At 37.4% G+C, this 15,357-nt stretch overlaps 1 protein-coding gene across 1 annotated transcript in view; it reads left to right on the top strand.

The window, feature by feature from the left end:
* The window catches only part of LOC150090379 (A disintegrin and metalloproteinase with thrombospondin motifs 9-like), a 514,590-nt gene that overhangs the window by 366,838 nt on the left and 132,395 nt on the right, over positions 1–15,357 (top strand). The window contains exon 25 of the mRNA XM_090369090.1: positions 9,447–9,677. Within this exon, the coding sequence (XP_090225216.1) occupies positions 9,447–9,677 (231 nt within the window). The remainder of the gene's footprint in view (positions 1–9,446; positions 9,678–15,357) is intronic.

Below are 15,357 nucleotides of genomic sequence, written 5' to 3'. Positions count from 1 at the left end.
AGGAGAAATTGTTGAAGATAAACACAAGAAAGGCACCTGGGGTGGATGGGATCTATCCAGTTATATTAAAGGAGGCAGCAAAGGAAGTAAGCAAACCCTTAGCCATAATTATGAGAGCTTCCTTGGACTCAGGGGAGGTACCCATGGATTGGAGATGTGCAAATGTGACCCCAATTCACAAAGGAGGATCAAAGGCTGACACAAATAATTATAGACCTGTTAGTTTAACTTCTGTTCCCGGAAAATTAATGGAGACACTGGTTAAAGAAGCACTGCAGGATCATCTAGACAAGACTTCAGTTATAGCTAGGACACAGCATGGTTTTGTTAAGGGGAAGTCTTGCCTGACCAATTTGATTGGATACTATGATGCAGTCACAAAAGAACTGGATGCAGGGAATAACTTTGAGATTATATACTTGGATCTTAGAAAGGCTTTTGATACTGTTGCACATGGAAGACTGCTGCACAAATTGGAGCAGTGTGGCATTGGAGGCAAATTGCTGCTATGGATAAAGGGGTGGTTGAGGGGGGGAAGACAGAGAGTGGTAATCAATGGACACTGCTCATCGTGGACTAATGTTATTAGTGGAGTCCCTCAGGGTCCATTATTGTTTTTTGTATTTATAAATGATATTGATGATGGTATATCAAGCTTAATGTCCAAGTTTGCAGACGATACGAAGGTTGGCAGGGTTGTCAAGGACACTACTGACACTATGCTAATGCAACAGGATCTGGAAAGGTTGAGCAGATGGGCTGAGAGGTGGCAAATGAAGTTTGACATTGACAAATGTAAAGTACTACATATGGGAAACAGCAACATATCAACTCTGTGGTACTACACTGACAGTGGTAGAGAATGAAAGGGACCTGGGGGTGGTTGTGCAGGCACATATGAAGTTCTCTGAGCAGTGCAGATGGGCTGCAAGAGTAGCTCATGGTGTATTGTCAATGATATATAGGAATTTTTCTAGCAGGAATAAGGAGGTGATTATTCCCTTGTATAAGGCAATGGTCAGGCCACACCTAGAGTACTGTATACAGGCCTGGAGGCCTCATTTCAAGAAGGATGTAGAGCTGCTGGAACGAGTACAGAGAAGGGCAACAAGATTGGTGAATGGGACAAAGGGGTGCTCTTACGAAGAAAGGCTTAAGTTTTGCGAATTACAGTCTGGAAACTAGGCACCAGCGAGGTGATCTGATAGAGGCGTACAAAGCCTTGAATGGTTTGAGCATGCTCAATGCTGATGGGATTCTTCCTCTTGCTCAGAATAATCACCTGAGAGGGCATAAATTCAAATTGAGGAAAGACAGATGTAGGATAGATGTGCGGAAATTTGCCTTTAGTCAGCGGTTGGTAGGTGGAACAGACTTCCATCCCTTGTCATGGAAGTTGATAGCCTAAATAAGTTTAAGGCTCAGCTGGACAGGTATTTCGAACGAACAGAGGGGTGAAGTGGAAGTGGTTATTTTTTATTTATTTATGTTACTTTTTTTTTTTGGCTGATGCTGCATAAGCTTGCTTTCTTGCATCAAATGCCTCTACTAATGCTAATGCTAAAATATAATTTAATCCCATTACCAATTTTTTTGAATAAAAACCCCAAACATATATTTGAAAGAAGTTGTTTATTACTATTACATTTACTTTATTCACATGTGTTTTTACCTGAATCATTGTTTATGCTGCACAAGAACTCTCAAACCAGTGATTTTTTTATTATGAAAACACCTAACATGAGAGATATTAGAACATGTAGTACTTAGTACGTGCATGGGATGAAGGTTGAGAAGATACTTGTTCACATTAGACTTGAATTTCTGAAAATTCTAATTAGATTAGTAGGAAGGGAGGTTGTTGTTGCAGAATACAGAAGTTGAAGGGAATAAATGAGGAAGAAGAAAAGTTGGTTCTGGGAGTTTGAGGTTGGACAGTAACAGGATGCTGACTGATTGTGGCACATGTTTGGACTGGTTTGGAAGAGAGCAGGAATTATAGAAACTAATTCAGAAGAACAATGCCCATGGAAGTATCTATAGAAAAGGCATGCAGGAGAAACAGAACATCTGTAAGACAGAGAGTGATGAAACTTTGTTAGAGATGGATCATTAATTAATCTAATTATCCTCTTTTGAATGGAATCAAGAAGTCTGATAGACGTTTTGAGGGCACTGCCCCAGATGTCAGAACAATATATATTTCATGGTAGGGCAGATTTATGATTTGTACAGAGTGAACTCTGTTTGGGAGAAAAATAATGCCAAGAACAAAAGAAAAAAAAAAAATTTTTTTAGATACAGAGGTAGCAATATTTGTGATGTGCTTATGCCAAGAGAAATCAGAAGTCAAGGTAATCCTTAATACAGATACAGCAATACCTCGCATAGCACTGATAATTGGTACTGAAACTGTTCCATGTTATGTGAAACCGTGCTGATGATTGAGATATAATTACAATGGGTTTTAATTGAATGCGTACCAGAGAAACAGTCTATAAACAAATTATAATAAATCTATAAACAATTTGCGGTTGATAGCCAATTAAAAGGATTTGAAATTAAAAATATTACAAAAATTTTATTAATGAAAAGTAACATCATTAGAGATGAGAAAAAAGCTTTATTGATTATTTAGGTATTTCAATAATAAAGTCCAGTGAAGTCATCTCTTCTTTATCTGAGCATACTAGTTTTTGATTTAAAAAAAACTTGTACGCCGAGAAAAAGAAGCATCGAAGAAGCATTTTTGTAGCATCAAAACCCACCTTGTAAAATTTGCCGTATCTTGATGCTATGTTCAACATCTGGATCTCCATTCATAATCACTTTGCAGGCCATGTCAACCCCCCCCCCCTGAAAAACTTTCTCCAATTCTTCTGTTGAAAATATTTTTGGTGCCACTTCAGTGTCATCCACTTCAGAATTGTTTTCCTCCTCTTCATATGAAGTTTGCTCATCAATTTCATGGAGAGTTGCATCATCTAAGTCATTTGCATGTGAGTCAATGCAGTGACGTACATTGGCACTGTCAAAAAGTTTAAAATCCCAAGTCTCTTCCGATCTTCACAATGTCTTTGGCAGTTGTGTGAATTCGTAATTCAAAACCAGTGAAATAATTTGCCAAATGGGGCAAAACATGCTGCCAAACAGAATGCATGTTGTTTGCAGCGATTTCTAGCAAGATGCAAATATATTTTTGATCGTATTTAAAGGAGTAAAAAATAAATTGTGAAATGAAAAGCTATCATGTTGTCTTGTGAGGATGGAATTAAGAATACTGAACACTGTTGCACTTTGCCAGTGACTGCCTGAGGGAAGCTATTGGCACATGTGCATATGAGACAATAGAGTTGGCACTGCAGCATATATGTATGCGTTCCTAGGCTACAACAAGGCACTGAACCAATATAAAATCACTCATGAATCCTGATAATGTAAACATTTCTTCTGGGGCCAAAACACGGCCCCTACCAGATATAAATACAGATGAACACAATACGACTAATGCAGCTAAACAGCCAAGGAACTAAGAAAAACCAGGATCTGCACCTCGATTCCTGGTAATCTATTCAACATCTGAAAGACCCATTGGAAAGATGTCACCCTTCTTTATTCAGAAGGGACTGGAAGGGTTGGTAATGTTGCTGAAATCAGTCAAACAGCTATGCCCTGGTGACATCCACTCAGAACAGCTTCTTCGAGCCACCTCAATTGGGGGAATTCATATCACAGTTAACCCTCATAAGACACTAAATTCATCTTGTTTCATGATGAATGGAAGTGTCAGAGGAAGAAATATGTTCTGAACTTGGACAACAAGGAGTGACAGCTGTAAAGGGAATATTCTTACGTAGGAATGTGAATCTAGTCCCAACTAGGAATCTCATCCTTACCTTTAATACACCCATATCTCCCAATGACATTAAAGCTAGCTATCTGAACTGCATAGTACATTCATATGTTCCAAACCCGTGAAGGTGCTTCAAGTGCCAGAAGTATGGACATTCGCAAATGTCCATACTTCTGCAAATTGTGGTTCAAAGGACCATAAGATGACATCATATAAAGCTGCAAAACCCACATGCATTAACTGCCAAGGCAAGCACCCTGCCTACTGACGAGCATGTCAGAGGTGTAAGGAAGAAAAGGAAATACAATGACTAAAGGCAGAATTTAACATCTCCCAGGAGACCAGGAAAGCAGTAAGGCAATATATGCCGAAAAGGTATCCAAGAAATGTTCGATTGGGACTCAAACGGAAATGACTATACCACTGAAAGAGTCATTCATGCCCCGTTGCCCGCTACTTACTGAGCTCAGAAAAATCAGCACAGAAGTCTTAGTCAGCTGCCACTCCAGTATCGGTACCTCATGGTGCGGCAGCATTACCAAAGGCAAGCATTAAATCAGTAGTACAGAAAACTGAACCGCCCATGTTAGGGCTATTTGCGGAGGAAGAAACGGACACAGAGCAGCATCCATACTTCCTCAAAAAAGATAAATCCAAGGCTGACAAAACTAAGCCCCCAGCACCTTGGAAGCTGCCTTATGGACCCATCAAGACAAAATGATGGCTAAATTCCTACTGTGGAATTGCTGTGGATTCCAACAAAATGTTGAAGACATCAAGGCACTTCTGTAAAAGTGTAAACCAGCCTGCTTCTGCACACAGAAGACTTATTTAAAGTCAAATGATGACGTCACCACCATGCGTGACATCACCATCGTTTGTAAGGATAGAATTGTGGATGGTCCTGCTCATGGAGGAGTTGCAATCCTTGTGAGCAACCAGATTTCAGCCTTTGTAACTTATGTCTAGCATAGAGGCCATAGCAATTTGCCTTACAGTGGGGTTCTTATTAACTGTCTGCTCTATTTATTTGCCACCTGGGATTGACCCAGAAAGACCTTGATGATCTCATTAAGCCTTCTCCCTCTTATATCTCTGGTATTTTAATGGACATAACACTCTGTGGGGTAGTGCTAATATCAGTGGAAGGGGGGATGAGTCATAGAACATATGCTCACTAACAATGACCTCTCCCTTCTAAATGTGGGAAGAAACACCTTTTTTCCTCATGGCTACCTGTACTTACTCTGCCATTGATCTTTCTATCTGCTCCACTTCTCTCCTTCTCTCACTTGCTTGGGAGGTGGACGAAAACCCATATGGAAACAATCACTTCCTGTGATAACCACTCTAACTAGTGGTAGACGGTGTCTGCCATTTAGTTTACTGCAGTGGAAGATTGATCAGAATGACTGGGATTGCCTTTCAACACCTGGAAAATCTTGATATCGCTACAGTCAGTCGGGAGCACATCAATGATGCAGTCATGTGCATCACAGAAACGATTGTCCATGCAGCTGCAATTGCAGTTTCGAAAGCATCCAGCCAGTTTCCACTATTTCCCAAACCTTGGTGAAATTCAGAATGCACAGCGGCAAAAAAGGCACAAAACAAAGCCTTCTGGATATTCCGCCAATATCCCACAACTGAAAATTTAATATCCTTTAAACATGCACATGCGAAAGCACACTATATCTGATGTCAGAGCCAAAGGAAACCTTGGATTCGTTTTACATCATCTATAATCCAGGCTGCTATCTCAAAAGTAGTCTGGGATACTATCCGGAAAAATGAAGGGAAAATATTCACCAAGCCCTTCAGTGATCTTCAAGCACAATGGATGTCCAATTGCAGATCAAACTGCAGTTGCAAATACTCTAGGGGAAGCATTTTGCAAAAATCTCTACAATAACATCATTCTCCCCAGAGTTTATGACCCTGAATGAGAAAATAAGGAACATCCATTAAACTTCTCTTCAAAAGGGATTGAACCAAATAAGTCCTTTACACAGGAAGAGTTAAATGCAGTACTTTTTCTCATGTGTCCAAGTGCTCGGACCAGATGACATCAATTACAAAATGATAAAATACCTCTCGCCACAATCTAAGGATCACCTTTTAATTTTATTTAATATAATATTTCTTAAACAATTTCTGGATTCCTGGTGAAAGGCAATCGTTCTTACCTTCCCAAAACCAAGAAAGGAGCCTAGAAATCCAAGTAACTATCATCCTATCTCTATTACAAGCCATTTGTGCAAGGTCCTGAAAAGAATGGTTAATACTTGCCTTGTTTGGTATCTGGAAACAAATCTGCTTTTTAGGACAGTGTGGCTTCTGAAGAAGCACATCTACACTAGATCATTTAATCTGACTAGAAATATACTTTCATGATGCTTTTATTAAATCTGAGCATTTTATAACAGTTTTCTTTGATATTGAAAAAGCGTACAACACAGCCTGGCGATCTGGTATATTACAAGGCCTCTAACTTTGGCCTTAGTGGTAACTTTCCTCTTTTTATTAAAAACTTAAAAAAACAAAAAAAAAACACACTTCCATTTCACCCCACCGTTCGTTCGAAATATAATATCAAAGTTATTCCCTGCATCCAGTTCTTTTGTGACTGCATCATAGTATCCAATCAAATTGGTCAGGCAAGACTTCCCCTTAACAAAACCATGCTGTGTCTGAGCTATAACTGAAGTCTTGTCTAGATTATCCTGCAGTGCTTCTTTAACCAGTGTCTCCATTAATTTTCCAGGAACAGAAATTAAACTAACAGGAGGGATTTGTCACCCTTTTTAGGAACTGGCTGGATATGAGCAAATTTCCAAGCAGAAGGAAAACCTTTGGAATAAGAAAGTGAAAAAAGGCGGCAAAGAGTAGGAGTAAGTTGAGGAGGTTTTGAGAACAAATGGAGAAATAGCAATGCCACACTGCTCCAATTTGTTCAGCAGTCTTCCATGTGCAACAGTATCAAAAGCCTTTCTAAGTTCCAAATATATGATATCAAAATTATTCCCTGCATCCAGTTCCTTTGTGACCACATCATAGTATCCAATCAAATTGGTTAGGCAAGACTTTCCCTTAACAAAACCATGCTGTGTCTGAGCTATAACTGAACTCTTGTCTAGATGATCCTGCAGTGCTTCTTTAACCAGTGCCTCCATTAATTTTCCTGGAACAGAAGTTAAACTAACAGGTCTATAATTATTTGTGTTGCCCTTTGATCCTCCTTTGTGAATTGGGGTTACATTTGCACATCTCCAGTCCATGAGTACCTCCCCTCAGTCCAAAGAAGCTCTCCCAAAGAAGTTGTAGAATAGATGTGCAGAAATTTGTCTTTAGCTAGCCGGTTGTTGATTGGTATAACAGACTTCCATCTTTTGTTGTGGAAGTTGATAGCCTAAATAAATTTAAGGCTCAGCCGGGCAGGCATTTGGAACGAATGGAGGGGTGAAATGGGAAGTTTTTTTTTGGCTGATACTGCATAAGCTTGCTTTCTTGCAACATATGCCTATGCTAATAGTCAGTTTTTGCTGCCATAAAAATACTGATACATTGATTCATAAGAATATTACCCATTCTTGTGTGTTTTTTTTTTTTGTTTCAGATTGTTGCTTTGAGTCAGAAATAATGGCTAACAAACATTTTTTACCACCTTATTTTTCCATTTTTTCTTTAAATTTTCTGTGTAATCGTGTAAATATAAAGTTTATAGTGTTTTGTATTTATATTTTTCACCATTATTGTGGCAACATAGTTATGAACCACTCTGTATATATATACAAACAGATCTCTCTTTAAAAACTTCCATATAGCGAATTTTTCTATGAAGCGAATTGTTTTGATTTCCTGTTGGTCATTACATTGAAAATAGTTTCCATATAACGAAGAAAATTTTCATATAATGAACTGATTTCGAGAGACCTGGGTATGCATTGTTCATGCCTCTGTCCTTTAAGCAATAGACTGTTGCTGTAGAAAGCATGAATTAAGAGCTAAAAGGATTAAGAATTAATCCTTTTAGCTTTTAAAAGCTAAGGGGTTAATTCCATGAATTAATAGCTAAAACATTTTACAATTTAGTGTTGCCTGTAAAACCCTGCAGGAGGAAACTGACCAACCATGCCGCAGGATAGAAAAAGATGGAACGTTTTGTGAGAGGCCTTTGCCCAGTAGTGGGTCAGCAATGGCTAAAAAGAAGTAAAACCTATACACTACTGTACCGAGAAGTCATGCTAGTCAACTGCTATATGTGTGTCCACAGCCATTGGCAAAGATTAAGGCATATTCCTGATGCAGACATTGGGTCTGATCAACCTGTTTTCTACTGTAAGCATCCTATTAGAGAATCAGGAGAGTGTGATTTTCCTTTATCCCAGAAATTCATCTGTTGTTTCAAAGAAATGAGTCATCCACACTTTCACTAAATTTCACCTCTCTCTATTTATATAGTAGGTACATGTGGTCCCTAATTTCAGTTTTGTTTTAGCTGCTGTGCAAGTAACCTTGCAGTGTCTAAGAGGAAATCCTTGAGTGTAGTGTGAAAAGTTGTAAGTGCTTAATAGTGTAGATTGGGGCAGTAAAAAAAACAAAAAAAAAAATTAATTTTTAGTATTCCTGCCAGTAGTGTGATAAACATTCTGAAAAACCATGGTTCGATTCTCAAACTGTTTGAGGAAATGGGACCCACTCGGAAGCAGGCAAATTTATGCCTGTACGAAGATGTAGATGAAGCAGTTTTTGAGTGGAAGTTGATTCGAGACCAAAACATGCTGACATCAGGGCCATTAATAAAAGAAAAGACTATGGAGTAAGCATCTTTACTGGGGCATAAAACATTCCAAGCCAGTTCTGGTTGTTTGGACAAATTTAAAAAGCTCCATGGCTTACTCAGAAAAGTTATTCTGATGAAAGCGGAGTTGCAATCGAAGAAGACTATACCCATTGGGACGAATCATTTTTGAAAAAAAATTTTTTTAAAAATCTAACTCAAAAAAATAAAATAAAAAAATAAATAACCAAATATTTTATGACATAATTCTTAAAAGTGTGCTCATATTGTATGCATCATGTAAGTAGTCATTTCTTAATATGTATGTATTAATAAATTGTTTTAAAATGTTAGAAAATGTATTTGTTCTTTCTCTTATTGCTGGTTTATTTCTCATCTTTTACTATATTTCTGAATTTACAGTATTTTTCACTGTTGAAAAGTTCATATTAGGTTCTAATACCTCTCGTGTTTGGGGTTTACATAAAAAAAAATAAATAAAAAAAATAACGAAATTTCTGTTTAACTAATTTTTTCAATGGAACGATTAATTTTGTTATATAGAGGTCAGACTGTGTGTGTGCGCGTGTGCGTGCTGTATGTTTTTTGCCTTGGGTTTTCTTTTTTTTTTTTTTTAAAGGTATAAAAAATCACTGTTTAAGATGAACTTAATGTGTTATATGGTAAAATATCATAAACTATATTTATACTAAACTACTTAAAAATATATTTTTAGTTTATATCAGTGATTGTATATTGATGCTTCTTTGAAATAAATTTACATTGTATATCACAAATAAATTTCTTCATCAGTGTCCTGTTAGTTGCGGTGAAGGTGTTTCTTCACGATATGTGGTTTGCATATTGCCTGGAGGGAAACGAGGTGAAGATAGAGATTGTGACCTTACTGTTCGTCCAGTTCGAGAAAAACTATGTAATGCTGGATCTTGTGACTTGCTCTTGGATCCACTTGCACTTCCACCATCTATTGCACATAACAGTGTGGAAGGAATATATTATTGGCGCACTGGTACATGGGGAATGGTAAGATTTTTGCTATGATTATTCCAATTTTCTGTATTTACTTTTGATTTGCTATAAAAGCAATTTTTAAAAAGTATCTTATAAAATAGTTCTTGTGGCCAGAAATTGTTAACCGTAATATTTCACCTGGACTGTTTCTTTGTCTTGTTATGACAGTAAATGAGCATGGTTTTTAACAGTTGCAACAGGCAAGAGAAACAAACAAAGAAAAATGTTAGGGCAGTTTAATGAAGATATGGATAAGTAAATTTTATACTTGCTGATCTTTAAGCAATATTCAAATGAAAAGCAAACAACCTTGACATTTCCTGTGCAAACAGAGTGATTGTTATGCCCATCACATGGGAATACACTCATGTATAAGGAGGAACACAACCACCATAGACAGTCAGTAGTAGCATTTTTTATACCCTAAGCATTATCTGAACAGTAAACAACCAAAAAGTAAGTGTCCAAATCAGAACATAGTGTAATCTGTTTTGCAGTGGACAAAGGAAACAGACTAATGATACCCACCACCATATGAAACAGGTTGGCAGGAGAACACCCTCTACAGAGAATAGTTGAGAACCATTTGTGCATTGGCGCACTGTGACCATAGTTGCCGATGCGCTTAATAAATCCCCAAACAAACAAACAAACAAACAATTCATGCAAGAAGTACTGAATGGAATTTGAGTCTATCATTGATAATATCATATACTAGATCAGTCATAACATACAATCATAGCAGAGGGGAATTAACCATGCTCCCTTTTTTAAATTCATTTCATGCCACAATGCACAATAGTATTCTTTACCTTGTAAGCTCCTCAGATGCTGCATAGCCATTCCAGAATATAAACAGAAAATTTATTATTTTTTTTAAACTTTTATCTTATCTAATATCAGATAAATATTTTCTAAACATGTTGTTGTGAGTGATGAGTAGTGGGTACCGTCATTACACTAATAAAACCAAGTGCATGAATGTGTAGTGGAAATATCCAAAAACCAAGAAAGTCCTAGTATATGCCCAGAGCAGGAAAAGGGATGGCGAGATATTGTACTTGATTGTGTACTTAGTATAAGTAGTGACAAATTATGTAAGAAGCAAGCTTACACAGCATTAGCCTGGAAAAAAAAACCAAAAAAAAAAAAAAAAAAACCACTTCCCACATCACCTGTTCATTTCCTCCAGTAATCTATCCAGTTCTTCCTTGAATTTATTCAAACTACCTTTTCCAAAATGCTAGATGGGAGTTTTTTCCAGCAATTAACTACCCACTGATGGAAGGCAAATTTCTGCACATTTATCCTGTGACCATTCTTCCTCAATTTTAATTTATCTCTCTTCACGTGTATAGTCTAAGCAAGAGGAAAAGATGCATTCAGCACTGAGTTTACTCAATCCATTCAAAGTCTTAAAAACCTCAGATCTTGTGGGTGCCTAATCATCAGATGCTGCCATTTGGAGAACTGAAGCCTTTCTTAGTAAGAGCACCCTTTTGTTTCCCTTACTAATCTCATTGCTGCTTGGAAGGGTTGATGGTGCAAAAGAGATCCAGGGTGTTGGGTATGTGATTAGGATGGTCTGGTATTCTGGTAGGTAAAAAACATGCCATGTTAGTTCAGTAGTAATTGCAAAATGCCTCAGCATCTCAACCAGCTAGGTCAGTGTAATTAAAAACCAAAGCCAATTGGAGTTGTGAACACTGAAATCACTAAGGAAAATTACCTCACTGTAAAGAAAGTTGACTTTCAAAGGAAGGAAATCAAAGGGTTCAGAGTTTATTAGTGGAATTATGAGAATGATAGAGGCAACAGATAAGTTTGACAGAATGGGGCAGAGAGACTAAGCCAAAGGAGATGAAATTTTATATATTGCTACTATAGATATTAATATATATAAACATGCTAAAATAGAAGTTTTTGTCTATTACAGATCTGAAGTTATGAACAGTCGAAGAGATGTCTGTTTCTGCCAGTAGAATTCCTTTTCAAATCAGAAGAAAATTCAGCTGTCTGGGTTCATAAAAATTGAGGAAAGTATACCAACAAGACACTATTGATATAAGCAGTGTTTGCACATTTTAAAAGAATTACTGATATTTGGAACTAGCCAATGATCAAGTTTGTTAGTTGTGTGGTTAGAATTGTCTGATATTCTGGTAAGTAAAAGAGCACGTCTTAGGTCATTCGTAAACCTTGACTACTGAAGTCTGTGTGCATTAAAAAAAAACAAGCAAACTATGATTTTGAATGAAATGATTTAAAAACACAGGATAATAACCACATATGCAATGATGCAAAGGCAAAAAATTACTGTCACAGTATTTCGAGACAAAAAAATCCAATTTTGGTTAATTTTTTTAGAGAAAGATCAGACTATAAATAAGGAAAGATATCGTCAAACATTTATAACGTAACAGGGATATGAAAATACTGATATACCACATTCCACAGTTCACATTTGAACTGTGGTATGCTTTTAAAACATTAATCACAGATGCCTTGAATGCATATATACCATTAAAAAAATACTCCATGAGGAGGGTTCCAAGTTGGATGAATAGTGAAGTTGCCATATTACTTGAGCAGGAAAAGGTGGCACGGAAAGGTTACAGAGCAATAAAAAGTACTGAAGCCTATAACATCTACAAGGTGATCTGTAATAGAGCCACAGAAAAGGTTCGACAGGCAATGGCAGTGTATGAGAAATCACTAGCAAACAGAGCAAAGAGGGGGGGGGATAAGGAATTCTTCACATATATAAATGCCAAGAAGAGCAGGACAAACCAGATCGGACCTTTACGTAAGGGAAAGGCAATATTATTAAATACACCAGCTGCCGTTGCAGATGAACTCAACAGTTATTTTGCATTGATATTTACAAATGAAAAACCTTTTGTGGCAATGGGAAATTGTGGGAGCGAAGTTAAAAAATATATAATTAATGATATTGAAATTTTGCAAGATTATTTAATGAAAAAACTTTCGAGCCTACAGACCAGTAAGGCTCCTGGAGTTGATGGAATATACCCTATAATCTTAAGAGAGGCGGCAAGCGAGTGCATTGAACCATTGAGGCTAATTATGCGAGCATCACTAGACTCTGGGGAGATTCCCTTGGATTGGAAAAGTGCAAATGTATCTCCCATACATAAGGGCGGCTCTAAAAGTGAAGTTGGAAATTATCGACCTGTCAGTCTGACTTCAGTAGTAAGGAAAATCATGGAGGCAATGATCAAGGGTGGAATTCAGGATCATTTGGATCAAATTGAAATTCTCAAGGATACTCAGCATGGTTTTGTAAAGGGGAAATCATGTTTAACAAATCTGGTTCGCTATTTCGAAAGGGTCACTCACGAGTTGGATTTAGGGAATAATTTCGACATTTATTTAGATTTCAGCAAAGCTTTTGACTCAGTCCCACATGAGCGGTTGCTTTATAAGCTAGAACAGGTTGGAATCACTGGGAAAATCCTTAGATGGATAGCAGGATGGCTTCAGGGAAGGAGGCAGAGGGTTGTGATAAATGGCTATTCCTCAGATTGGGTTGTAAGAAGTGGGGTTCCCCAAGGATCAGTATTAAGACCACTGTTGTTTTTAATTTTCATAAACGACATTGATGAAGGGATAGAGGGCGTGATGTCTAAATTTGCAGATGATGTTAAAATTGGTAGAGTGGTTAATGATCACTGTCAAGCTGAGCTTCTTCAGAGAGACCTAGTAGACTTCAGGAATGGTCAGAAAAATGGCAGCTATGCTTTAATCCAACAAAGTGTATGGTATTACACCTGGGAAACAGTAATCCCAAAATAACTTATTCACTTGGAAGCCAAGGCTGAGTATAAGAAAGCATTGGCTAAGAGAGCAAAGAATAGGGACACGGAGTTTTGCATGTATGTGAATACAAAGTAAAAGGAAATGAATCAGATTGAACCCTTGGGTACTGGATTTGGGAAAGTCTTAGATTATCCTGCTGATGAATTGAATAGGTACTTCACATCATCCCTAGCTGGCTTGAGCCTTCATTGCTGAGGAGAGACTGTACAAGGGAGTCTAATCCATATGAAATCAATGATTTTGAAATTACAGATGGCTATTTGTTAGTAAAGCTTTCTAGCCAAAAGGAAAATAACGCCCCTAGAGTTGATGAATATACCCAGTAATTTTGAGGGAGGCAGCCAAAGAGTGTGATGAAGCACTGAAATTAATTATGCAAGCATCATTGGACTTGGGAGAGATTTCTTTGGATTGGAGAAGTGCCAGCAATCACCAATACATAAAGGTGGTTCTAAGAGTAACTACAGACTGGTTAGTCTGGCTTCAGTGGTAGGGAAAATCTTAGAGGTAATGATTAAGAGTGAAATACAGAGACAGATAGAAATGACATTCTGAAGGACACAAAACATGCTTTTGTTAAGAGAAAATAGTGTTTAACTAACCTGGTAAGCTGTTTTGACACAGTTACTCATGAGATGGATGTAGGGAGGAACAATTTCAACATAGTTTATTTGGACTTTAGCAAGACATTTGGTTCAATACTTCATGAGAGGTACTGTATAAGCTGTAGCATGTTAGGGTTACTGAAAAGATTCTAAGATGAACTGCAGGGAAGAAGGAAGTGGATTATGATTAATGGATATTCTTCAGATTGATGCAACATCAGAAGTGGGGTCCTGCAAGGATCCATTCTTGGACCACTGTTTCTGGTTTTCATAAAAGGTATTGACAAAGGGAAAAAGAGAATGATGTCAAAATTTTCAGACAATGTAAAGATTGGAACAGTTAATGATCAGTTCCAAGCAGCACTCCTTCAGGATGAATTGAACAGGCTTCAAGAATTGTCAGAAAAGGGGCAGCTATGTGTTAATGCGGTAAAAATGGCAGTCTTACACTTGGCAAATAGCAATCCCAAAATAACTTATATACTTGGTGGTATTGAATTAAAAACAGTAGAGAAAGAAAGGGACCTGGGAGTTACAAGATGGGCAGATATAAAGTTTTCCGAGCAGCATAAACAGACAGTGTGGAAAGGCCATGGTGTCCTGTCGATGATGTATCATACAATACCCTGTAGAGATAGAGAGGCTGTAAGACTGCATTTGGAATACTGTATCCAAGCATGGAGACCTCATCTAAAAAAGACATTGAGCTTTGAAAGGTCCAAAGACAGATATCTCAAATGGTGAGATCAGCAAAAGGATGACCATATGAGGAAAGAATCCAATTATGTGGGCTGCAGAAATTGACAACCAGGCACTTTAGAAGGGACCTGATTGAGGTTTATAAGGCTCTGAGAGAGGTTAATAAAATGAATGAAGGCAGAATTTTATAAAGAATTCCAAAACTAGAGGCCATGAATTCAAATTACAGGGAAGAGGTTTAGGCTAGACTGTAGAAAGTTTTCTTTTTGCCAGTGAATTGTTAGTTACCAAAACAATTTTCCTCTACAGATAATTGAAGCTGACAGTTTTAAGATATTCTTTTTTTCTTTCTTTTTTTTTTGCTGGTGCAGCAAAAGCCTGTAGCTTCCTTGCACTATACAACAATATTAATATTAAATTTGAAACTGAACCGGTGACCCGAGTATGTTTTACATCGTTAGGCTATTCACAGATTGAAATACAATTACTCTCAGACAGTTAACTATCAGTCATCCCTTGACATTATTGACAGTTAGGCTGTCATGTTA

Source organism: Mastigoproctus giganteus, chromosome 2 (assembly GCF_048544385.1).
Source record: "Mastigoproctus giganteus isolate SK-2022 chromosome 2, ASM4854438v1, whole genome shotgun sequence".
In the NCBI taxonomy this organism is placed as follows: Eukaryota; Metazoa; Arthropoda; class Arachnida; order Uropygi; family Thelyphonidae; genus Mastigoproctus; species Mastigoproctus giganteus.
Note: the sequence above shows the minus strand (reverse complement) of the source record. Positions and strands in the feature narration are given on the sequence as shown.